Genomic DNA, 23,954 nt, shown 5'->3' with positions numbered 1-23,954 from the left:
TGTGTGACTGAATACAGAAGTGTTGTGTAACCCTTCACTCAGGGCCGGCCGCTGCCATAAGCAATATGAGTGGTCGTTTTTCTTTTCTTTTCTTTTCTTTTTTTTTTAACTTTCATATTGTAATTATGTCATGTATCTCCTATCCAACAACTAGCGTCATTATTTTAGTATGCAGTAAAAAATGACAATGATTTTATAATGGGGGTGTTTGGGGGGGGGCCACCCAAAGAAATCTTGCTTAGGGCCACGAAAATCCTAGGGCCGCCCCCCACGCAAGGAATTTCCACACATTTTCTTTCAAAATAACCCACTGAAGACAATCGCAATGTTCATCTTTCAGCTTTCAACTTTAGCCTGTCATTGTTAAGCCATAGGCACTTTGTTAAACCTGCAGTCATCTTTGGGAGTGCATTGATGCATGCCTAGTTTTATGTTACGGCCTGTTATAACTCTTACGCCAACTCAGAAGTAGTAAAAGGAAATGTGAAGGTTAGAGCTATAGGTCCAGAGAAGTGTAAGCATTGAATGGTTTTGCACAGGCCAATCAAAGTAGCTAACAGTGCCTACTGCTTTTATGTAGCTAATTTCCTTATTTTGTTTCTACATTTCTGATTATCTAATGGTGTCATGTGTCCCCCATCCTTTGTTGCACCATGAGAGCCAGCTGTTCATCGGTTGGAACATACTGTATGCTCAGTGACGGCAAACCTGGGAACCCATCACTTATTATTTATTTATTTTTAAAATTATGTCTTGAACGATAAAGTGACGACATTGCATAAATAGGCCTACTAACCATTACATTACATTACATTACATTACATTACAGTCATTTAGCAGACGCTTTTATCCAAAGCGACTTACAATAAGTGTATTCAACATAGGTAGTAACCACATAAGTTGACCCAACCTAGAGGGAACTGGCTGGGCAGAGAGAAAAAGAGGAAACGCAGAGAGGTAATTATGAGGAACCTGCAACTAGTAACATACTCCTTTTGCATTTGTAAATGAGTGAGAAATAAGGAAACTCTGGGTAAAATAAGACAAGGATCATGTGTGTGGATGGTATGAACAACATGGAGATGGTTTCCCTTGCCATAGTCATTCTTCTGAGTGGTAAGTACATTATATTACACCACACCTCCCATCCACAACGCACTCTCTGTCTCTTTCCCTCCCTCGCTGTTACTCACAATTACTGATTGTTAACAGAAAATATCTGCTGACCATTGTCCATTACCTTCTGACAGGGTTATGTGGCGTTGAGTCTGTGGATGTGACAGGGAAGGAGCGAAGCGAAGTCACAATCAAATGCTCTCACAGCGATGCATTTACTAATGGCAAATACTTCTGCAAGGATCCATGTACTAGAGATGAACATGTCCTAATCAAAAATGGAGGAAAGAAAGATTTTTCAAACGGGAAATACCGCATTCAGGATCAAGGAAACACATTCTTGGTGACCATTAATGATCTGACAACGGGTGATTCAGGCCGGTACTGGTGTGGAATAGACAGAGTTGGTGCTGACACATACAATGAAGTACTACTCAGAGTTTTAGTTGGTGAGTTTATTAACTACAATATTACAATTTTAGTAAGTTAAGTTAGGGCGGTTTAGTTTTAGTTTAAAGTTAGTTAAGATATTGTGTCATTTCCTTTTCATAATAGCATCACCATAATTACAGGTCTTCCTCAGCTGAGGAAGACCTGTTAGGTTGAAATGCTTCCGTTGCTCTGTCTGGGAGAGGTAAATTAAAACTATGTGAATTTATTGAGTGCTGGCTGTTTTCTCAGTTTCATGATATTGTTGGGCCGTGCGGCGTGCACCTTGAGACATTTGTTTAATATGCAGTGTTGTGGGCATTCTGCTTTGCAGTGCTTTCTCTTAGAATAATAATACCAAATTATTATCTTGTATGTTTGTCTTAAGATAATATTAAAATTGTATTATATTGTATTGATGTAAGGGTTTTTCCAGCCCCATTAGCTATTATTAGCATGAATGTAGTACTGTACTGTTGGTGAAATATGATGACTCGTTGAATTTATGACCTTGAGTTATGCATAATGTGTCCATTTCTATGACATGTCTCATGCTCCACCTTTTCCCTCTGGCTCACCTCCAACACCATCACAAAGCACCCACTACTACTACTACTACTGCTACTACTACTTTCACTGATGCCAGTACAACAGTAGGTAAGACATGGTGGTGGCATGAGACAGTGAGGGACAACATGTGAACACAACTCAACTCATTCAATGTCTCTCTTCATTCTTCTTTTTTTATTTCTGTCTTAGTTTTGTTCTTTCTTTCTTTCTTTCTCTCTTTATTTTTGTTCATCTATCTCATCCACTTTTAAGATACACTGGGAGAAAATGCAAATGAACCAACCCATGGTGTGTGTGTGTGTGTGTGTGTGTGTGTGTGTGTGTGTGTGTGTGTGTGTGTGTGTGTGTGTGTGTGTGTGTGTGTGTGTGTGTGTGTGTGTGTGTGTGTGTGTGTGTGTGTGTGTGTGTGTGTGTGTGTGTGTGTGTGTGTGTGTGTGTGTGTGTGTGTGTGTGTGTGTTGTGGATTTGTGGATTTGTGTCTGTATGTGCTTGCATGTGTCTTACAGTGTATGTGTGCATGCATGCTTCTGTATCTGTGTGTGAAAAACCTAAATGCCAGGTGGACTGAAGTTGTTCCTCTCATTTCTAGAGTCTCAGCTGCCACTGGACCTCACAGCAGTAATGTGTGTGGCTGCACTGCTGTTTGTGTGTGTTTTCACACTCTCTCTCTGGCTGGTTTTCAAACGCCGAAACTCAGGTGTACACCAGAATAAAGAGGTTTGTTTCGTTTCTTTTATCCATGTGCCAGATTCTTTTTTTCCTCCTGATGTGAAGGTAAAGTTGTAAAGGGAAATGTCATCACTTTGAAAATAGAATAATTATTACAGGTGCCATAAGGTGTAGCGTGTAAATGTTTGTTTACTGTGATAATGGAAAAGATGGTGATGCAGCACAGAAGTAGGCCCTAATATGAGAAGACAGTGAATGTGACGTCACACTGTTCCTCTTTGCAACATGTCCTTTGAGTTCAATGGACGGGCGGCGGCAACAGGTCAACTTCTCTATACCTAAATGTTTGTGGGCATCAGCGTGGTTGTAACACACGGTTGAATAATCAGACTCCTTATAGCTGAAACTACACTGTAAAATGTGAATGAATCCATTTGTAACCCTGAGAGTGTACACCATTTAACTACAGGTTCATTTGGTTACATTTGCACACTCTCAGAGTAAAAAGGACACTCTGCATTTTACGTTGTCCCTGTCTTGTTGTATGATTTGCATGTTTTTCCTGCTCAGATCTCAAGTGAGACAATGAACCCCTCTGGAAGCGTTGGACTTGAGCTCTCAGACTGCACAGGCCCAGGAGCAGCAGTGTCATTACGTCCTCCTCCACCACCACCTCCACCACCTCCACCACCACCACCACCAGCAGCACTACCACCACCACCACCTGCCCTCTACTCCAGTGTTATCCTGAAGAATGTGGATCCTGCTGACAGTACTGGTGTCAGTCTGGGTTTCAGTGACCATGTGGATGTGTCAGGACAGTACCAAAACTTCCGCTTGCAAGACGAGCACATCTACCACCAACCCAATGTTGACCCATCATAATGATTGATCCGGAGGCGTTACCTCTCGTTTTACCTCTTATCATAAGTGCGAGTTAAAGTACATTCACCAAAATAAATCGACTTGTGATATCAGTGAGTGTGTCTTGTTGATGTGTTCATTTAGTAGCAGAGCTTTAAGACAGTTTATGTTAAGCTTGACTGAGGTCTCCAGTTTTCTTGGTTTACCAGAATTAGTTAAATAACAGTTTTGGTGGTCTTAAAGGAATATACCAGTCCAATTTTTACTTCTCGCTTGTCTTAAAAAAATTACATAAGTATATGCAGTGTATATATTTCATTTCATTAATATATTAATTGAATATGCAGTGAATTGAAAGGCTATAGGGAACAGGTAATTCACCATTTTGAAAATGATTACAATGTTGCTGTTTTTTTTACTACTGTGTGTAGTTTTACAGCCATTGAGAAAAAAATGTAATACACCTGGAGAAATAGTTGTTACAAGTACTGCAATTCAAACTATTATTTTAGCTTGAAGAGGACATTTTAATCAATGTTGATAAAAATGTTCAAGTACTGTTGCAGTCTAATCCGTTGATTAGATGAGATTAGAACCGAATAGATTCTTGCATTTTCCTTTGACCTTCTCTCATTAGAAAGCTTGGAAACAAGGTTAGTTTCTGTGGCAAAGTCATCCCTGTCAGTCAGAAGAGAAGAAATCGTAGAAAGGAAGAAAGTTCATCGTAACTCACTAAGGCTACAGTCAAAGTGTGCGTGCGTGTGTGTGTGTGCGTGTGCGTGTGTGTGACTGAATACAGAAGTGTTGTGTAACCCTTCAGTCAGGGCCGGCCGCTGCCATAAGCAATAAAAGCGGTCGTTCTTTTTTTTTTTTTTTTTTTTTTTTACTTGCATATTGTAATTATGTCATGTATCTCCTATCCAACAACTAGCGTTATTATTTTAGTATGCAATAAAAAATGACAATGATTTTATAATGGGGGTGTTTGGGGGGGGGGGGGGGGGGGGGCACCCCAAAAAATCGTGCTTAGGGCCACGAAAATCCTAGGGCCGGCCCCCACGGAATTTCCACACATTTTCTTTCAAATTAACCCACTGAAGACAATCGCAATGTTCATCTTTCAGCTTTCAACTTTAGCCTGTCATTGTTAAGCCATAGGCACTTTGTTAAACCTGCAGTCATCTTTGGGAGTGCATTGATGCATGCCTAGTTTTATGTTATGGCCTGTTATAACTCTTACGCCAACTCAGAAGTAGTGCAAGGAAATGTGGTTATAGAGCTAGGTCCCGAGAAGTGTAAGCATTGAATGGTTTTGCACAGGCCAATCAAAGAAGCTAACAGTGCCTACTACTTTTATGTAGCTAATTTCCTTATTTTGTTACTACATTTCTGATTATCTAATGGTGCCATGTGTCCCCCATCCTTTGTTGCACCATGAGAGCCAGCTGTTCATCGGTTGGAACATACTGTATGCTCAGTGACGGCAAACCTGGGAACCCATCACTTATTATTTATTTATTTTTTAGATTATGTCTTGAACGATAAAGTAACGACATTGCATAAATACTAACCACATAAGTTGACACAACCTAGAGGGAACTGGCTGGGCCGAGAGAAAAAGAGGAAACGCAGAGAGATAATTATGAGGAACCTGCAACATACAGTAACACAACTCATACTCCTTTTGCATTTGTAAATGAGTGAGAAATAAGGAAAGTCTGGGTAAAATAAGACAAGGATCATGTGTATGGATGGTATGAACAACATGGAGATGGTTTCCCTTGCCATAGTCATTCTTCTGAGTGGTAAGTACATTATATTACACCACACCTCCCATCCACAACGCACTCTCTGTCTCTTTCCCTCCCTCGCTGTTACTCACAATTACTGATTGTTAACAGAAAATATGTGCTGACCATTGTCCATTACCTTCTGACAGGGTTATGTGGCGTTGAGTCTGTGGATGTGACAGGGAAGGAGCAAAGCGAAGTCACAATCAAATGCTCTCACAGAAATGCATTTTCTAATCGCAAATACTTCTGCAAGGATCCATGTACTAGAGATGAACATGTCCTAATCAAAAATGGAGGAAAAAAAGATTTTTCAAATGGGAAATACCGCATTCAGGATCAAGGAAACACATTCTTGGTGACCATTAAGGATCTGACAACGGGTGAATCAGGCCGGTACTGGTGTGGAATAGACAGAGTTGGTGCTGACACATACAATGAAGTACTACTCAGAGTTTTAGTTGGTGAGTTTATTAACTAAAATATTACAATTATAGTAAGTCAAGTTAGGGCAGTTTAGTTATTTAGTTAGTTAAGATATTGTGTCATTTCCTTTTCATAATAGCATCACCATAATTACAGGTCTTCCTCAGCTGAGGAAGACCTGTTAGGTTGAAATGCTTCCGTTGCTCTGTCTGGGAGTGGTACATTAAAACTATGGGAATTTATTGAGTGCTGGCTGTTTTCTCAGTTTCATGATATTGTTGGGCCGTGCACCTTGAGACATTTGTTTAATCTGCAGTGTTGAGGGCATTCTGCTTTGCAGTGCTTTCTCTTAGAATAATAATACCAAATTATTATCTTGTATGTTTGTCTTAAGATAATATTAAAATTGTATTATATTGTATTGATGTAAGGGTTTTTCCAGCCCCACTAGCTATTATTAGCATGAATGTAGTACTGTGCTGTTGGTGAAACATGATGACTCGTTGAATTTATAACCTTGAGTTATGCATAATGTGTCCATTTCTATGACATGTCTCATGCTCCACCTTTTCCCTCTGGCCCACCTCCACCACCATCACAAAGCACCCACTACTACTACTACTACTACTACTACTACTACTACTGCTACTACTACTGCTACTACTACTACTACTACTACTACTACTACTGCTACTGCTACTACTTTCACTGATGCTAGTACAACAGTAGGTAAGACATGGTGGTGGCATGAGACAACATGTGAACACAACTCAACTCATTCAATGTCTCTCTTCATTCTTTTTTTTATTTCTGTCTTTGTTTTGTTCTTTCTTTCTTTCTCTCTTTATTTTTGTTCATCTATCTCATCCACTTTTAAGATACACTGGGAGAAAATGCAAATGAACCAACTGGTAAGTGTGTGCGTGTGCGTGGGTGGTGTGAGAGCGTGTGTGTGTGTGTGTGTGTGTGTGTGTGTGTGTGTGTGTGTGTGTGTGTGTGTGTGTGTGTGTGTGTGTGTGTGTGTGTGTGTGTGTGTGTGTGTGTGTGTGTGTGTGTGAGAGAGATTAGAGAGAGAGAGAGAGAGAGAGAGAGAGAGAGAGAGAGAGAGAGAGAGAGAGAGAGAGAGAGAGAGAGAGAGAGAGAGAGCGAAAGGTGAGCATTGTTAAATTATAACTGACACATGTGCCCTTGTCCACTACTGCCCAGGTCAATTGATATATATTGGGGCAGGACTCTTTTTTTATTTCTGTCTTTGTTTTGTTCTTTCTTTCTTTCTCTCTTTATTTTTTTTCATCTATCTCATCCACTTTTAAGATACACTGGGAGAAAATGCAAATGAACCAACTGGTAAGTGTGTGCGTGTGCGTGTGCGTGTGCGTGTGCGAGCGTGTGTGTGTGTGTGTGTGTGTGTGTGAGAGAGATTAGAGAGAGAGAGAGAGAGAGAGAGAGAGAGAGAGAGAGAGAGAGAGAGAGAGAGAGAGAGCGAAAGGTGAGTATTGTTGAATTATAACTGACACATGTGCCCTTGTCCACTACTGCCCAGGTCAATTGATATATATTGGGGCAGGACTCTTTTTTTATTTCTGTCTTTGTTTTGTTCTTTCTTTCTTTCTCTCTTTATTTTTGTTCATCTATCTCATCCACTTTTAAGATACACTGGGAGAAAATGCAAATGAACCAACTGGTAAGTGTGTGCGTGTGCGTGTGCGTGTGCGTGTGCGTGTGCGTGTGCGTGTGCATGTGCGTGTGCGTGTGCGAGCGAGCGTGTGTGTGTGTGTGTGTGTGTGTGTGTGTGTGTGTGTGTGTGTGTGTGTGTGTGAGAGAGATATGAGAGAGAGAGAGAGAGAGAGAGAGAGAGAGAGAGAGAGAGAGAGAGAGAGAGAGAGAGAGAAAGAGAGAGCGAAAGGTGAGCATTGTTGAATTATAACTGACACATGTGCCCTTGTCCACTACTGCCCAGGTCACTTGATATATATTGGGGCAGGACTCGGAGTTGCTGTGGTACTGCTTGCACTCATCATCACATTATTCATCAGACTACGAAACAGAGAAACCAGGACATCCAATGGTATGACACAAACAGACTCATGAGCATATTTGCACAACAGAGGAAATTACAATAGACATGACACATTATGAAACATCATTTGGGAGGGTGTTTGTGTAATTTATGAATTAGAGGGTGTTTGTGTAATTTATGAATTAAGTAGTTCCTCGCTGTTCCTTGCTGAAAACGCTGAACTTCATTATGTACCTTACATCTTGACTTAGACCTGTCTTTGACTCCCCATTCAGGTAAGAACCACGCCACATCAGCCAATCAGCAACTAGATGATGGCCTCTTGTACTCCACTGTCACCTTTAGAAACACAGCACACCACAATGCTGTCACACTGGATGAAGAATCTGTTGTATACGATACTGTTAAGAAACCAGTACCCCACACTGAGAACCATTGATTTATCAATATGTTTCAGAGGTCTCTCAGTGTTGTCTGGCTCTTCGCTCAGTTCAGATCATGTCCATGACCTAAACCTAACCCTCAGAACCAGAATCATTCTCACTTAATTTGTCAAATACAGTAAAACCACTCTCTCAGAGTACAACACATAACACTTCTCACAGAGTACAAAGAAAATGCCGCAACCCATCCATTTCTTATAATGTTTCTTTTTCAAAAGAAATTGCTGTAATCATTTTATTGCCCACATTGCTTCTCTTAACAATGAATTCTCACACATAATCATTCTAGGATCATGTGTATATACAAGTATGGCCAACAGATATATTTTGAGTGGCCATCTTGTGAAAACACATTTTCAAATATGCTTTTTTGACAATGTTCTATACTTGGTCTCGTAACTGTGAAATATTTGTGGAACAGACCCCTCCAGTTGTCCCCCCCAGGAACAACATATAATATTTGAGCATATCCATCTTTCAGGTCTAATTTATAGTGTGTTGAATCAGAAAGAGTTGTAGGAACTGTATTGAATAATAATTAGGATTATATAATTTATCATGTATGTTTGTCTTATGACATTAACACAACATTTTGTATTGTATTTGTTGTACTGTGCATGTATTAGTCCCACTAGAGGTGGTGCTCTAGGATGGTATGTTGTTCAACACTTTGGTCCCAAACATGATACTATTTGGCCCTTTCCTCTAGCATCACCATTAGGTGAAAATGTTCACTTTCACACAAGATGTCTCTAAATCCAATGGAAGGATTGCCATGAAACTTTGTTAGTTTTTTTTTTCAACTTGTGTTTTATTTATTTAATTATAATTATTAATTTCTTCTTCTTGTTAGATTTTATTTAATTTTATTTATTTTTGTCTTCTATTGGACCATATTGGCCCCCCTCCTCCCCTCCCTTCCTCCCCGGTGTTGTCACCCCCCCCCCTCTTCCTTGTCCTCCTGGGTTGAATGTGAGAGTGTGAGTCTTATTTGATCTCTTTGTTTTCTGTTGTCATGGGTTGATACTGTTTATTATTACTTGTTTTGTTGTTTGTATATATTTGTCTTTATTAAATGTATTTACTGTTGTCATCTATGTTGTTTGTATCAAAAATTGTAGACCTCTTTTGTTTCTTTGATCCTTTTACACGCTGTCTTTTGTATCTGCTTAAAAAATTAATAAAGAGATTTGTAAAAATAAAATAAAATATTTTCTCAAATACTCAAATAAAGAATCTAAACATGAAAAATATTTTAAATCAGTTAATCAGTTAAAAGATATGTATATGTATATATATATTTCTTTTGTTTTTGTTTTTATATTATATATTTTTTAATCTGTTTTAAGAGATTAGGTGACGGCTAACATAATGCAATAATGCTAACCACACAACCTAGAGGAAATAGGCTGGGCGGAGAGACAAAAGGGGAACCGCAGAAAGACAATTATAAGGAAACTGAAACATACAGTGATACAACTTCACTTTGCATTTGTAAATGAATGCAAGAAACAAGGAACATCTGGGTAAGAAACAGTAAGAAAAGGGTTTTGCGTGGATGGTATGAGCAACATGGAGATGGTTTACCTTACCATGGTCGTTCTTCTGGGTGGTAAGTACAGTATATTACACCACACAGTGTGGTGTAATGAGTGTGGCAGTGGTCCACACTTATTACACCTCACAGTGTGGTGTAATGAGTGTGGTCCACACTCATCCAACACTCTCTCGTTCTCCCTCCCTGTTACTCTCAATTACTGATTGTTAACAGAAAATACCTGCTGACTATTGTCCGTTATCTGTTGACAGGGTTATGTAGCATTGAGTCTGTGGATGTGACAGTGGAAGAGAAGGAGGGAAGCGAGGTCACAATCAAATGCTCTCACAGCAATGCATTTTTAAACTTCAAATACTTCTGCAAGGAACCATGTACAGATGAGGATGTCCTAATCATTAATAAAGGGGAAAAAGGGAGAAATGTTTCAAAAGGGAGATACCGCATTCAGGATGAAGGAAACACATTCTTCGTGACAATTACTTATCTGACAAAGAATGATTCAGGCCAATACCGGTGTGGAATAGACAGACGTGGTGCTGTTGACACGTTTACTAAAGTAAAACTAAACATTTTAAATGGTGAGTTTATTTACAACAATATTACTAACATTTACATTTCTTAGCAGACACACTGTTTAAGTTATGATATTAAAATTATATTTTATTGTATTTGTTGTACTGTAAGTGTTTTAGCCCCGCTAACTACATTATTAGTATGCATATATTGGGTGAAATAAGATGACTCAATGAACTTATGACCATGAGTTATTCATAATGTGCTGCTCAACCATTTCCCTCTGACTCAACACCAACACCACCACAAAGCTACGGAGCAGAGTACTGCTACTCCTATCACTGATGCTACTATGACAGTAGGTAAGACCTGGTAATGGAATGAGACAACATGTGAACACAGATCAGCTTATTCATTGTCTCTCTTGTCCATTCATTCATTCATTCATTCTTTCTTTAATTCTCTTTAATTCTCCCTTCTTTCTATTTGTCTGTCTTTGTTTCTTTCATTCTTTATTTCACTTTTCTCGTCCATTTTTTATGAAGGTACAAGGAAGGAAGCAAATCCAAATGATTCAACCCATAGTAAGCAATAATGTGTCTATTTGTGTGTGTGTGTGTGTGTGTGTGTGTGTGTGTGTGTGTGTGTGTGTGTGTGTGTGTGTGTGTGTGTGTGTGCACTAGGGCATTCACAAATAGTGATTTTTAGCATTCGAATTATTCGACCTATAAGTATTCGAATATTCGATTAATCGATTTGATTATTAAAAAAAAAAAGATGACTCGACTCAAGGAATGCGAGTTGACGTCACACCAGAGCTCACAGCTGCGTGTCTGCTGTAGAAAAGCCACAAAAAAAAAAAGATTTTTTTTTTTAATAGAATAATCGAATAGTGGTTTGATAGTCGAATAGTCGGTTTGATAGTCGACTATTCGAATATTCTGTTAATGCCCTAGTGCGCACACATGCATGTGCAATTACAAGTGAAAGTGCTCTTTATTTTTGTTCATCTATCTCATCCACTTAAGGTACACTGGGAGAAAATGGAACTGATGTGCGTGTGCGTGTGCATGTGTGTGTGTGTGTGTGTGCGTGTGTGTGTGTGAGAGAGATTAGAGAGAGAGAGAGAGAGAGAGAGAGAGAGAGAGAGAGAGAGAGATTATGAGACCAACAGTGACAGAAAGATAGCCATATCCCATTATAACTGACATGTGTGCCCTTGTCCTCTCCTGCCCAGGTCAACTGATATATATCGGTGTAGGACTCGGAGTAGCTGTGGTACTGCTTGCACTCATTATGTTATTATTCATCAGACTACGAAACAGAGGTACCAGGACATCCAATGGTATGACACAGACTCACATGAGCATATCCAAGTTACAGTAAGATATGGATGGAGGATGTTTGTAAAAAGTGAGAGTAGTATGTGTAAGACATGAGTCTAATCGATAGAATGCCAGTAATTGGACCAGTAGTTCTACATAAACAATTGGACCAGTATTGGACCAGTAGTTCTTCATCATCAGACAGATTAATTATACAGCTAATTGCGATCAATGATTTTATTGGGTTTTTGGCATAGAACATTAGAACATACTGTACAGTATAAATGCAAATTACATTTCTGTTTGCCTTTTAGGCTTAGTAAAATAGCATGGGACAGATATGACAAATAACTTATACATAGCCTGACTGAAATATACAAAGAAATGACAGGTACCAATAATCAATATAAGCAATGTTCTATGGCCAAAACAGGCCATATCCTTACTAATTTGTATACTTTTAAAAATGTTCTAAAGTAGCAAAAGCAGCCAATCTACCATGTGGCGCATTTAGATCTCTAAAGCTATTTTTGCTATATTTGAAAATAGCTGAAAATGTATGGAAGTTTTTCAAAACATTTGAAAGATGTTAATAAAGCGTAATAAAGTTGAAATAATAATGGAAACATGACATTTCTGTTAATTTCATCTAGCTGGTTTTATACAGATGAATGGAAACAATTCTGCAAAATGCAGCTCACATACTGTAATTGTGATCAGACTATTATGTAATAATTTTGACAGGTCTAGTTCTAGATACACCATCAGACCAGTCGTTCTAAATGTACCAGTAGTTGTACTGTAGATACAATAATGGACCAGCAGTTATACAGTACATCAGACATGTGGTTCTAGATACATAAGTACTTGCTGAAATGTTAAAGTTTAACTTCAGTCTTTACCATACCTATACATTTTTTACTTTTCTCTGACCCTGACTTCCCATTCAGGTAAGAGCCATGACACTGACAACACCACATCAGCCAATCAGCATCTAGACGTGGCACGTGACATCAGTGACATCCCCTCAACTTTGAATGAGAACGTAGATACAGAAGTCAGGATCAACCCCATCTATGGCTCATCATCACCACCCATTCAGCACAGAGATAAAAGCAGCATCTACACCAACGTCATCACACCTGCAGAGTCTCAAGTCAAACTGGACAATGGCGTCTCTATGCAGTCAACCAAAGAGACTGATGGCCTCTTGTACTCCACTGTCACCTTTGAGAACACAGCACACCACAGTGCTGTCACACTGGATGAAGAATCTGTTGTATACAGTACTGCTACATAGCCATTACCTCCACACTGATAACAATTTACATCAATATGTTTCCCTGTGTTTGATGGTTCCTTTTTCAGTCCAGATTATGACCATTCAGAAACAGAAACAGAATCATTTCATTTTCCAAATATAAGGCATACATACTGTAGGAATTTGACTTGGTGATCTGTGTCAGAACAAACAACCATCAGCATTATAAGACAATGCACAAGGTAGGCTACAACAGATAGCTCACACAGTACAAAGAAAGTGTTCCAATCCAGCCATAACTTCTGGTTTCTTTCCTCTTTTGAAACAAATTGCTGTGTCTACTACTTTATTGTCTCCGCCAGGCCGAAGGCGTGGCAGAGACTATGTTTTTGCCTCTGTCCGTCCGTGTGTCAGTCCGTCCGTCAGTCCGTCCGTCAGTCCGTCTGTGAGATAAATTATTATTATAGAAAAGGTGCATATTTATACTGTCTTTCTGTAACCAACCTTTCTCAAATGCTCAATAAATAATTAAAAAGGCTAAAATCTATGAACATTTCTGAGTGCATGTTTATGTTCCCCAGAGTTTGAACCCTAACCCGTTGAGTTAACCCTAACCATGGCCTTTCCTCTATCTCCACAAATGCCAACTTTGCACACGTCTTTTGTTTTAGTTCACTTTAGCGCTTTTGCTGTCGTTTACATTGTGTTAATCCTTATGAATATACAATATGAACCCCGCCTCCCCAAGTCTGGCACTGATAATATTTTCTTTGCTATTTCATTTTAGTGCAATGGGTCTAAGGATAGCAGTATAATTAAAAATAAATATGCATTGCGGTGGGTTCTTTACTCTTTTAGCGCCAACAGTACCACTTCTACTCCTGTGTTGTTGTTGCTGTTCTTGTTGTTGGTGGTGTGTGTATGTGTATGCGCTGACTACTACAAATTTAAGTCTACAGATACTGATAAACACCCACACACAAACACCCACACACACACACACACACACAAGTGTAATAATGTAAAACGCGCACGCGTGCACACACACACACACACACACACACACACACACACACACACACACACACACACACACACACACACACACACACACACACACACACACACACACACACACACACACACACACACACACACACACACACACACACACAATCAGTAAGTCAGTCAGTCACTAATAAAATAAATCACCTCTCACCTTGATAACATTTAGTTAATATAAAAGAAAAGATAATTGCTGTCACACTCCAGGTGCATAAATGCTGCACATTTCATTCTGACTTCATAGTACAGGAAAGTCAAAATGCAATGTGCAGGAGAGGAAGAGAAACAGATCTCGAGCAAGCAGGCAAGCATCACACCATAAGAGCACAATGAGGAAGCAGTTATTTCTCTGCATCTGGCTATGCTGTGGTGGGTTATTTTAGACCAAGACATACATACTGTACTCCAGTCATGGGAAACCTATGAATAAGGTATTTTTCACACCAAAATGATATACCTATTTGCCTACACTTTAAACATTTACAGGAGATTCTACAGTGTGCATTTAGTTTCCCCTATAGGGATTAATTACTGTAAGTATCATACTAAGAGTAAAGGAGGATATTAATGTCACTGCAATGAGAGAGAGAGAGAGAGAGAGAGAGAGAGCTGAAAACACGTACCTTTAGCTACCTGCAGCTATCATGCACACTAATCAGGCATTTTGACCGATATATTATAACTCTATGATTTTGACACCCTAAAACGGAAACATTTGAAAAGCCGCTGAGTGCTGACCCTGTTTTGTATTCAAAACTCAGACTTTCCTGTGGAGTGCTTTTGAAAATGATGCCACAGGCACGTGTTTGCTTCCTAGATTGGGTCTTCACTAACAGTGGTTAATTCAAAAGGGATAAAGAATAACAGGCATTGTTGATCTTGTTGTCAAGGAACTGTGGTGCAGTTCAATTGTATTGTATTCTGCCAACATGCGCAGGTGGCAGCTATAATGAGGAAGAGTGACACGGATGGATGTACTTCAAAGAGAAAAGGAAGAAAAATTAAGTGTGAATGAGAGAGAGAGAGAGAAAGAGAGAGAGAGAGAGAAAGAGAGAGAGATGAACTTGCTTCCCTACTGTTACAGTACATGTTTCGGAGTTTACTGTAACTTCACATTCACAGGAAACACGTTTGGATCATTGGAACAGTTATACATCGAACAACATGAGAGAATTATTAAAAGTCCTCCTCCTCCTAATACCAGGTAAATTGCTTTGTAGGCTACCTCAAGTAATGTTGGAGTTACTTTTGAAATGGCTTCAACACTGTTGGATTTGAGCATAACAAGATGGATTGATAATGAACTTGAGGATAATAGGAAATTGATTAAACTACAAAGCAGCCACTCAGTTACAGTAGCCTATGTAACTGACAATTGTCTTGTATTTTCTGGTAAAAAATACTTGCATAAAAGGTGCTCGTGCTGTTATCAATGCAAAGCACACAGGTTGCATGTGGATTGATAATAGTGAGGAAATCTCTGTTGAATGTCTTCTCTTTTTTATGACAGGCTGTGTGAGTTCATTCTCTGTGACAGGATGCAAACATCGAACTGTCATCATTAATTGTAAATACCAGACACACCACCAGAATGAGGAAAAATATCTGTGCACAGGGCTGTGGCCTCGAATAAGGTGTGAAGACAAAATAAGATCGGCAAAGAAACACACCTGGGAAAGGAGAGGGGGATTCTCTCTATATGACAACCCTGAGGAGAATTACTTCTCAGTGATTATCTGGAAATTAAATGAAGGAGATCAGGAAACTAAACACTGGTGTGCAGTGAACATTCCTGGAATGCCTGACGATTACATTGAACTGAATATCAACTTACTGACAGGTAGGGCACATCTCATTCATTACACTCTAATCATAAATAATAACTCCCTTATGTACAAATCTCCTGCACGCAATTAAAATGTTTATGTTGTTTTCATGAACATCTTCAGGTATAACCGAAATCTGGAAATAAATAGTTATGTAATTGCAAATAATATTTCTTTCTTGTCCCGTTATTTCACAAAGTCAACTTGTGTTCCTTGTAAACTTGGCAGGTCACTTGTGTCCGGCATCAATGACAAAGACTGCTTACATAGGAAGTTCCCTCACCATTGAGTGCAAATACCCAAGTAGCGAACAAGGAAACGTTGGATATTTCTGCAAAGCAGATAACTTTCACTGTAAACATTTGATATCATCCACAAAGCTTACACACACAATGAAGTATACTCTGTCAGATGATGAGAGAGGAACCTACACGGTGACTATTTCCCAACTGACTCAGGAGGATGCAGGAACATATTGGTGTGCTATGCAAAGAAAAATGCATGAAGGCAGCTATATTGCACAATTAACCGAGGTACACTTGTCTATTACCAGTAAGTATCAATTAGATTTGACTCATACCGTATGCTAAACCATTATTGTGGATTGTTTGAGAAGAATGTACTATTTTTCTCACAATTTTGCATACAAACATACATTTTTAGAACTCTTAGTTATTTGTGTAATCGTGTATTTTCAGACTGGAGTGACATTACGCCTAAGGAACTATATAAGAATGTTGGGGAGGGGGCCCAGTTCCAGTGTGAATATCCAGCCAACCATATGGAATATGATAAATCCCTCTGTAAAGGGGAGAACCCTTTCACCTGTGAAAAGATCATCAATACAACACAACTAAATGAAGTTACAAATGTAGGCAGGTTTTCACTGAGGGACAACGGCAGACAGAAGTACTACACTGTTCACATCCGCAACCTGAGTTCAGATGATTCCGGAATCTACTGGTGCAGCTCCAGTAGAATATACTACTACACCAAATTCCACCTCTCTGTGGGTGAGTACAAACATGCATAAAATAAATGTCATTCTTTAAACCCCAGACATGTTTTGTATATTTATATGATTATGATATATAGCATGACAATGTTGTATCACTTGTATACTTACACAATATTTACTAACTTGAAACAACTCTAATAATACTAACGTCAGGTAAAGAAAGGTACAATATCCCTCAATCAATAATTACAGTGAAAAACTAAAACGTATGGCTGGAAACAATCAGAACTTTGAGGACTCAAATGTGAGGCTTTCAAGTTAAAAACCAAAGAAAAGTCAGGTTATGGGCAGGGCAAACAAAAATGCCTTAATCACTAGTACAACTGACAGAGGACAGAGCTTATATAGCCTACACACCACCAGGTTAACAGGTCACAAGTTAATGGGAAATCAACACAGGTTACACAGATAACTGATGAGGACAGGTAGGGAGGGAACTAAGGGAATCACAGGAGGAGATACAGGAAGGAGAGGGAGGCACAGCCGTGACACTGAAGAACTGCTGACACCGTAGCTGAGCGTTAGAATAGAGATATGAAATTGACCTATGAAGAGAAGAGATCGACTTTATATATCTGTGGTGTGTCTGTGTGATATAAACTCTTGTTTTTGCCCCTATGAAGTGGGAAAACCCAGTACATCTAAGACTGCAGACGTTCCAAAACCAGCCTCACCAGACCCAACATCAGCATCTACTACAACCTCATCAGCAGCAGCACCTTCTTCACCTACAGCCTCCATCTATACTCCAGTTGAATCCTCAACATCTCCATCTCCATCCCCATCCATTGCATCTAAATCCCAAAGTGGTGATTACACTGTCTACAGTGAGTGACAATGTCTTGTGTGTGCATCAATCTGGGAGCCCATTCTGTGAAGAAAAAAAAAGGAATACAAGATTATTTTTTCCCTCCTTTGTTGTCTCCGCCAGGCCGAAAGGCATGGCAAGAGAGTATGTTTTACCCCCTGTCCGTCCGTGTGTCCGTTTGTTTGTGTGTCTGTGTGTCCGTGTGTCCGTCCGTCCATCTGTCTGTGAACAGCTAATCTCAGGCACCGTTGGCCCGGTCGCTGCGAAACTGTGCACACACACTCCCTGGATGCCAATTCAGAACCTCTTTTTCACATGGGCCTGTTATAGCGCCACCAGGAGGCCGATTTGTGCAAAACATATTTTTTGACAGTACTCCTACAGATTTTGTCCAAAAATCACGCAAATCGGTACACAGTATCTCTATAGTCATTAAACGAAAAGAGTCTTTCAGATTTCTCATATTCCATCCTGATTGGCTAAAAATGTCTTCCAAAGTTTGCAGGAGTGCTCCGTTTTGAACAAAATGCCTCAAATCATGAACACAGCATGCAATGAAATTTTGCACGCATATTCCCATTAGGCCGAGGAAGAACTACCATTTGAAATTTTTCAAATCAGCCTCATGGTGGCGCTATAACAGGCCGATTCGTGTTTTTACCTATAATTGCACCGATCTGTGTAAAACTTTGTATGCACACTCCCTAGAGGTCAAGGAAAAACCTTTGCCCTGCATTTTTCACATCTGCCTTTTATAGCGCCACCAGGAGGCCGACTTATGTAAAACACATTATTTTATACTACTCCTTCCAATTTTATCCAAATTTCACGCAAATCGGTACACATGATCTCTATAGTCATGTGATCACGACGGGTGTGTTTAATTTTTCATATTCCATACTGATTGGCTAAGATTGACATCTAAAGTTTGCATTATTGGCTTGTTTTGAACAAAATTCCGCAAATCATGAACGCACCGTCCAATTGCGCTCAAACTTTGCACGCACATTCACACTATGTTGAGGAACAAATGCCACCCTTTTAACATTGGCCTGTTATAGCGCCACCAACAGGTCTAATTCGGCGAAACACATGTTTTTAACAAAATGCCTCAAATCATGAATGCAGTCAGTGTCTGATTGTCGTGCAAGGCCTAAGAAGAAATGGCACCCTTTTCACGTTGGCCTATTATAGCGCCACCAGGAGGCCACAATAGCCTACCTGACCTGGCGGAGACCTGTGCTCCGAGGAGCACTTTTTCTAGTTTTTACCTCTTTTTGGTGTAGAAACAGGAACCTCCCTTTTCTTAGTCACTTCCTCTCGGGTGTTTATTTCTACAAACAACAACATTGCATTGTTTTACAGCAGTGGTGTTGACAGTCTTGAGAGATTATTTGTACATATATACTGTATGTGTTGGGCAAGAATACCAACAACAAATTACAGCAGGCAATTACAGTTATTTTAACCCTTTTGTTGTTTCTTTGCTGCAGACACCTCTACATATGTGGCTGCTGTGTTTGTGAGCCTGGCTGTGTTGCTCGTTCTCACTGCACTCATAATATACAAACATAAAGTAAACAAGGCAGAAGGTAAGAGAAGAAAAGCTATGTTCACAATTCACAATACATTACATGCTCAAAAGCACACAAAGAAACACACTCACGCACGCAGAAAGAGATCCGTATTTACCTGCACAGTGCTTCTTGTTATTAGTTCCTCTTTCTTCATCACTTTCAAACACTTCTGCATAACTCATGATGATATTGCTCTACTTGTGAGGTTGTCCTTGGATGTGCTCGCTGTGTTAGCCTTTACACCACCATCACATTATTGAGCACTCTGTTTTGTTGCACAATCCAACTTTCATACCTCTTATATTCTATCAAACTTCATGGCAGCAGATAGATTACAGTTATAACCCAGGCAGTATCAATGTGTTGACAGTTTTAAGCGCTATACAAATGCAGCAATAATGATAATAATAATAATTCTCGTCATATTGTGTTCTCCTACAGGAGCTCAAGTATCAATCGGTCAGACATTAAATGCTGGAAACAACACAGGGGTATGTGTGCATGTTAAGTAAAGATGTATGCGTTTTGTTACACTGTGTGTGTGTGTGTGTGTGTGTGTGTGTGTGTGTGTGTGTGTGTGTGTGTGTGTGTGTGCGCCGCGCGCAAGTGCGTGCGTGTGTGTTTGTTTGTTTGTTTGTTACAACTCTGCTATAACCAAGATCCTATCATATCTTCCTTCTCCTCCCCAGGGTACCCAGACAGACCATGACTATGAGGAGGTACAGGAGCGCCCCCAGCTGTCAGACTCGGGAACTGCACCTCCCCCCATTTATTCCTTGGTCAGCTTTCCTACAACTCCTTCAGATCCAAACTACGCCACCATCAGTTTCCACAACATTCCATCTCCTGCCAATGAGGGTTCTGTCAATATCTCATCAGAGGGAACCTGTGAATATTCCACTGTCAATCACACTCCAACAACAGAGACTTAGATGCATGATATTTTGACCCTGCTGGTTTACCTCACCAGTGTCTCCTGTATCTGCAATTCTGTGTTAATAGTAATTTGCACTATTTGACTATTTTACATTCAGCATGATATTAATTGTATGTTCCCAAAATAAACGTTATTGGCTACTTATTAACAAGGCTTGCTATTAATTCCCTTGACCTGTTCTGTTTTCAAACTGTTTTTATGATGTTCTGCATAGTAGTGTATCTGTCTGTCATTAAATGTCTATGAATTGAGTACAAAGGACCACAATGGAAACAAGCCATATATAGTCTTTCTTTGGTTTTAAATCCTCTTAGCTGACCTTGTTTTGAACTTTTTTTTGGGCAAACTGCTAATAAAGTATTCAATGAATCAAAACCTGCACCATTATCACACTTTGCACAGGTTTCTTCAGGTTGTGGAAAGCTCTTTAATGCTGAAACAGGATAGTAGCCTACCATGACCGTGTTCATTTATCCAGTATAAATGTGTCTATATTTAGCCTACTAGAGCGAGGACTAACAGATAGCCTATGTCCTTTACTTCTTCCAGCTGCCAAACTCGGCAAAGGGAATAATAAGTGTGTTCATGCATTATTTAAAATAAGTCTGACTGACGACTATGATCTCCTGGTGAAATAGACCTACATGATGTGTAACTCCATACATGACAGGCATTGTACTGGACCAATGGAAGGAGAAATACCAAAAGGAGGAGCCACACAATCTCCGGCGGAGGCTGGATGTCGCCTGACCGGATGATGACAGAAGTTTAGTCTAATGTAGTTTTTGCATTCTGTAGTCTAGTACCAAGTAACACATATTTACTGCAGGGGTGACTGTGGTCTTGACTGTGAATACTGATTCACTCAATCAAATAGTAGACAGCGAAGAGCTTCGGTTCCAACTTTTGGTTTTTGGTTGGAAGGATCAGAGTGAAGCGCAGATCCAGCTGTCTGTCTCTTCACCGGCTGGGCACTGAACCGACAACCGAGGACAGGGGAGCCCAGTGGGCCGATCGAGGTGTCGCGATGGGGAACCGGGGGATGGAAGACCTCATTCCCCTCATCAACAAGCTCCAGGACGCCTTCACCTCCATCGGACAGAGCGCCAACTTAGACCTGCCACAGATAGCGGTGGTCGGCGGCCAGAGCGCAGGGAAGAGCTCTGTCTTGGAAAATTTCGTCGGGAGGTTTGTTTAATTTATTATGCACTGGGATCAATGGGGGAGATCAATGATGATTTGTTTTTGACTATGCTTGTGTTTGTTGTTACTTTCTTCCTTGGTTGCAAACGGCGACGGCTGTTGCGTAAAAGTCGCCAGCTAAGCACTTGGTTACTTTACGTCCATATAGCGGCTCACCGTTCGTTTTTTTCCAACGAATTCTTTCCGTTCATGAGTGTTGCCAGATTCTGCGAGAGAAAGAAGCAACCAGGTGTATAAAAACAAGCCCAAAAAGAAGCGAGCCCTTCTCCCTTTAAACATAATACATATATTTGAAAATAGCCGATCTACAAGCTAGGTCTGCTATTTAAAAAAAAATCTTGAAGAAACTTTGAAAAATGTGGAATATTTTTCAAACATTTTAACAACACAAATCTTGTGGGGATTGGGGTCCCTGGCATAAAATGTTTTCAGATGGGGGTCTGCAGACAAATATACACTAATTTGGGGGTCCTTGACTTGATAATGAAACGACATTAGGAAACAAGCCCAAAATAAGCAACTACACTTTAGAAAACAACTAAGCCCAAAAAAACGCAATCCGCAACAACCACCAATATTTACAAGCAACTTTACAAAAAAGCACAACGTCGCTTATAATAAGCGGACATGGCAACACTGTTCGTGAGCTGTGGTATTCACCAACAGATGTTGCGCGCTTTCTTTTTACGCTGACGCGGAGAGGAAAAAAAAGGTGGAAAAGTCAGAGGAGGGGGGCGTTGTCAGTACGGTTGATGCCACCTCCCCTGAACTGTCACACTGCTTTAACCCCTTTGAAATGCTATTATGCCAGCAGTGGTGTAAAGTAACTAAGTACATTTACTCAAGTACTGTACTTAAGTACAATTTCGAGGTACTTTTACTTTACTGTAGTATTTCCAATTTTCAGTACTTTCACTTCTACTCCACTACATCTCAGAGGCAAATATTATACTTTTACTACACTACAATTATTTGAAAACTTAAGTTACTAGTGACTTTATAGATTATGATTATTATTTTAAAAAATACATTAACCACTTCAGCCCTTCAAAATTGCCGATCTACAAGCTCACAACATGTCGCGATGCAACGCATTGTGAGCTTGTAGAATTTTCAAAAGATTTTTTATATTTATTTTATACATTTGAAAACTTGTGAAATGGGACATTCTGCACAAGTACTTTTACTTTTGTACTTTAAGTATGTTTTGATACCAATACTTTTACTTAAGTACATTTTTAATTCCGGACTTTTACTTTTAACAGAGTATTTCTACATTGCAGTATTGATACTTTTACTTAAGTAAAAAAATATAGTACTTTTTCCACCACTGAATGCCAGGCATCAAATTTGTCTTTTTCTTTTCTTTGCATAATAGGAGTATAAATATCCACCTGTTGCTCTCATTTGTTTATTGTTCAGCCTGGGTTTACTTATTCAAATCATGTATTACAACTGACAACATTTGACTATAATATAGTCAAATTTATTTTATCATTATTAAAACAATGTAATGACTTGACAGTCAAACTTAAAGCATAGTAGGGTTTCAAGTAAAGTAAGCTCAGGCCAAAATCATGCATTGGGAGTGCCATAGCTTAAAGTGCACCCAATGATTTGTATTGCTCATTACATCCTGTCAAACATTTACAAAGCTCAAGGAGAAATATCTCCTTGAGAAAGACTTCGGTTGTAAATACGTCTTTGTTGCTTTCTCAGTACACAGGCTTTGCCAGGCCAGGACAATGTCCTACTTTCATTTCTGAGTCATATCAAAGATTGTGGAGTGGTTCAATACTGTCATTGTGCACCCATGAATTATGTGTTTCACTTATAGGCCTAGACTAGTGCAGTTTCAATGTGAGGGATTCCCACAGTTTGACTTTACCCAACACGTTAAAAGCAAATGGGATGAATAGGCAGTTGTTAACCACTTGAACTCTTTATCGACCGGAGTCCACCAGCGGTCTATACCGCTTCTACAGATGAAATGTAAAAGTGAAACTAAGCTTGCAGTAATATTTTATTTAACTCTGCCATGTGACCCATGGCCATGCAGTCAGATAGAGACAGAGAACCCACAGGTGTGGGTTTCAAGAAAACAACCTTGTCCTTTGGACGCTGTGCTGCTGTGGGCCTAATCTACATAGCTTTGGCAATATGGCTTTTAATGTGTCATATGACTACTTTTAACCACTTTCAACCGTGTGTCCCTATTTTGGACATGTTATTATAGGAGAAATGGTTCCAAATCTTTCCAAATCTTTCAAAAATAATGAAAATAGCCAATCTAAAAGCTTACAACATGTTGCATCACGATGCATTTTGCTTAAAGATTTTGTTTTCCTTTGCTATTTGATTTACAACGAAGTATAATAGGGCAACTTACTTACATTAAGTGGATAAGCAGTCTACAGGTATTCCCTAACTATCAAGAGTGAGCACTAAGTTCACACAGTAAAATCCTCAATTTGGACCCCTACAGGTCCATTTGGTTACATTTGTACACCCTCAGACAGTGTTACGAATGGATAAA

The 23,954-nt window shown here is 39.6% G+C and overlaps 5 protein-coding genes across 8 annotated transcripts in view; all 5 read left to right on the top strand.

Moving 5' to 3' along the window:
* Positions 1 to 1,003: 1,003 nt before the first annotated feature.
* Positions 1,004 to 3,669, top strand: LOC308095334 (uncharacterized protein; the record flags this gene model as incomplete). Its single annotated transcript, XM_080442357.1, has 5 exons — positions 1,004 to 1,116; positions 1,251 to 1,565; positions 2,143 to 2,202; positions 2,705 to 2,832; positions 3,355 to 3,669. The coding sequence occupies exons 1-5, from the start codon at positions 1,053 to 1,055 to the stop codon at positions 3,667 to 3,669; spliced, it is 882 nt and encodes a 293-aa protein (XP_080298483.1). The 5' UTR covers positions 1,004 to 1,052.
* Positions 3,670 to 5,307: 1,638 nt separating this feature from the next.
* LOC308103123 (CMRF35-like molecule 1) lies at positions 5,308 to 9,550 on the top strand. Of its 3 annotated transcripts, XM_080452972.1 has the most exons (8): positions 5,308 to 5,453; positions 5,588 to 5,902; positions 6,468 to 6,593; positions 6,743 to 6,775; positions 7,179 to 7,211; positions 7,516 to 7,548; positions 7,825 to 7,932; positions 8,160 to 9,550. In XM_080452972.1, the coding sequence occupies exons 1-8, from the start codon at positions 5,390 to 5,392 to the stop codon at positions 8,321 to 8,323; spliced, it is 876 nt and encodes a 291-aa protein (XP_080309098.1). In that variant the 5' UTR covers positions 5,308 to 5,389; the 3' UTR covers positions 8,324 to 9,550. The 3 variants fall into 3 exon arrangements, with proteins under 3 accessions (XP_080309098.1, XP_080309099.1, XP_080309100.1); XM_080452973.1 differs by lacking the exon at positions 6,468 to 6,593; XM_080452974.1 differs by lacking the exons at positions 6,468 to 6,593; positions 7,179 to 7,211.
* Positions 9,551 to 9,835: 285 nt separating this feature from the next.
* Positions 9,836 to 13,497, top strand: LOC308103111 (uncharacterized protein). Its single transcript, XM_080452964.1, has 6 exons — positions 9,836 to 9,939; positions 10,137 to 10,463; positions 10,710 to 10,760; positions 10,944 to 10,982; positions 11,636 to 11,743; positions 12,674 to 13,497. The coding sequence occupies exons 1-6, from the start codon at positions 9,891 to 9,893 to the stop codon at positions 13,021 to 13,023; spliced, it is 924 nt and encodes a 307-aa protein (XP_080309090.1). The 5' UTR covers positions 9,836 to 9,890; the 3' UTR covers positions 13,024 to 13,497.
* Positions 13,498 to 15,184: 1,687 nt separating this feature from the next.
* On the top strand, positions 15,185 to 20,350 carry LOC308100263 (polymeric immunoglobulin receptor-like). Its single transcript, XM_080449240.1, has 8 exons — positions 15,185 to 15,253; positions 15,560 to 15,889; positions 16,104 to 16,427; positions 16,574 to 16,888; positions 17,517 to 17,720; positions 19,195 to 19,293; positions 19,720 to 19,769; positions 19,968 to 20,350. The coding sequence occupies exons 1-8, from the start codon at positions 15,214 to 15,216 to the stop codon at positions 20,208 to 20,210; spliced, it is 1,605 nt and encodes a 534-aa protein (XP_080305366.1). The 5' UTR covers positions 15,185 to 15,213; the 3' UTR covers positions 20,211 to 20,350.
* Positions 20,351 to 20,965: 615 nt separating this feature from the next.
* Positions 20,966 to 23,954, top strand: part of LOC308105737 (dynamin-2-like) — a 27,775-nt gene continuing 24,786 nt past the window's right edge. For both annotated transcript variants that reach the window (XM_080456666.1, XM_080456665.1), the window contains exon 1: positions 20,966 to 21,403. In XM_080456666.1, coding sequence (XP_080312792.1) covers positions 21,243 to 21,403 — 161 coding nt within the window. In that variant the 5' untranslated portion in view covers positions 20,966 to 21,242. The remainder of the gene's footprint in view (positions 21,404 to 23,954) is intronic.

Source organism: Gymnoscopelus braueri, assembly GCF_963280865.1.
Source record: "Gymnoscopelus braueri genome assembly, chromosome: 2".
Taxonomy (NCBI): Eukaryota; Metazoa; Chordata; class Actinopteri; order Myctophiformes; family Myctophidae; genus Gymnoscopelus; species Gymnoscopelus braueri.
The sequence above is the reverse complement of the archived record's forward strand: the minus strand, read 5'-3'. Positions and strand labels throughout refer to the sequence as shown.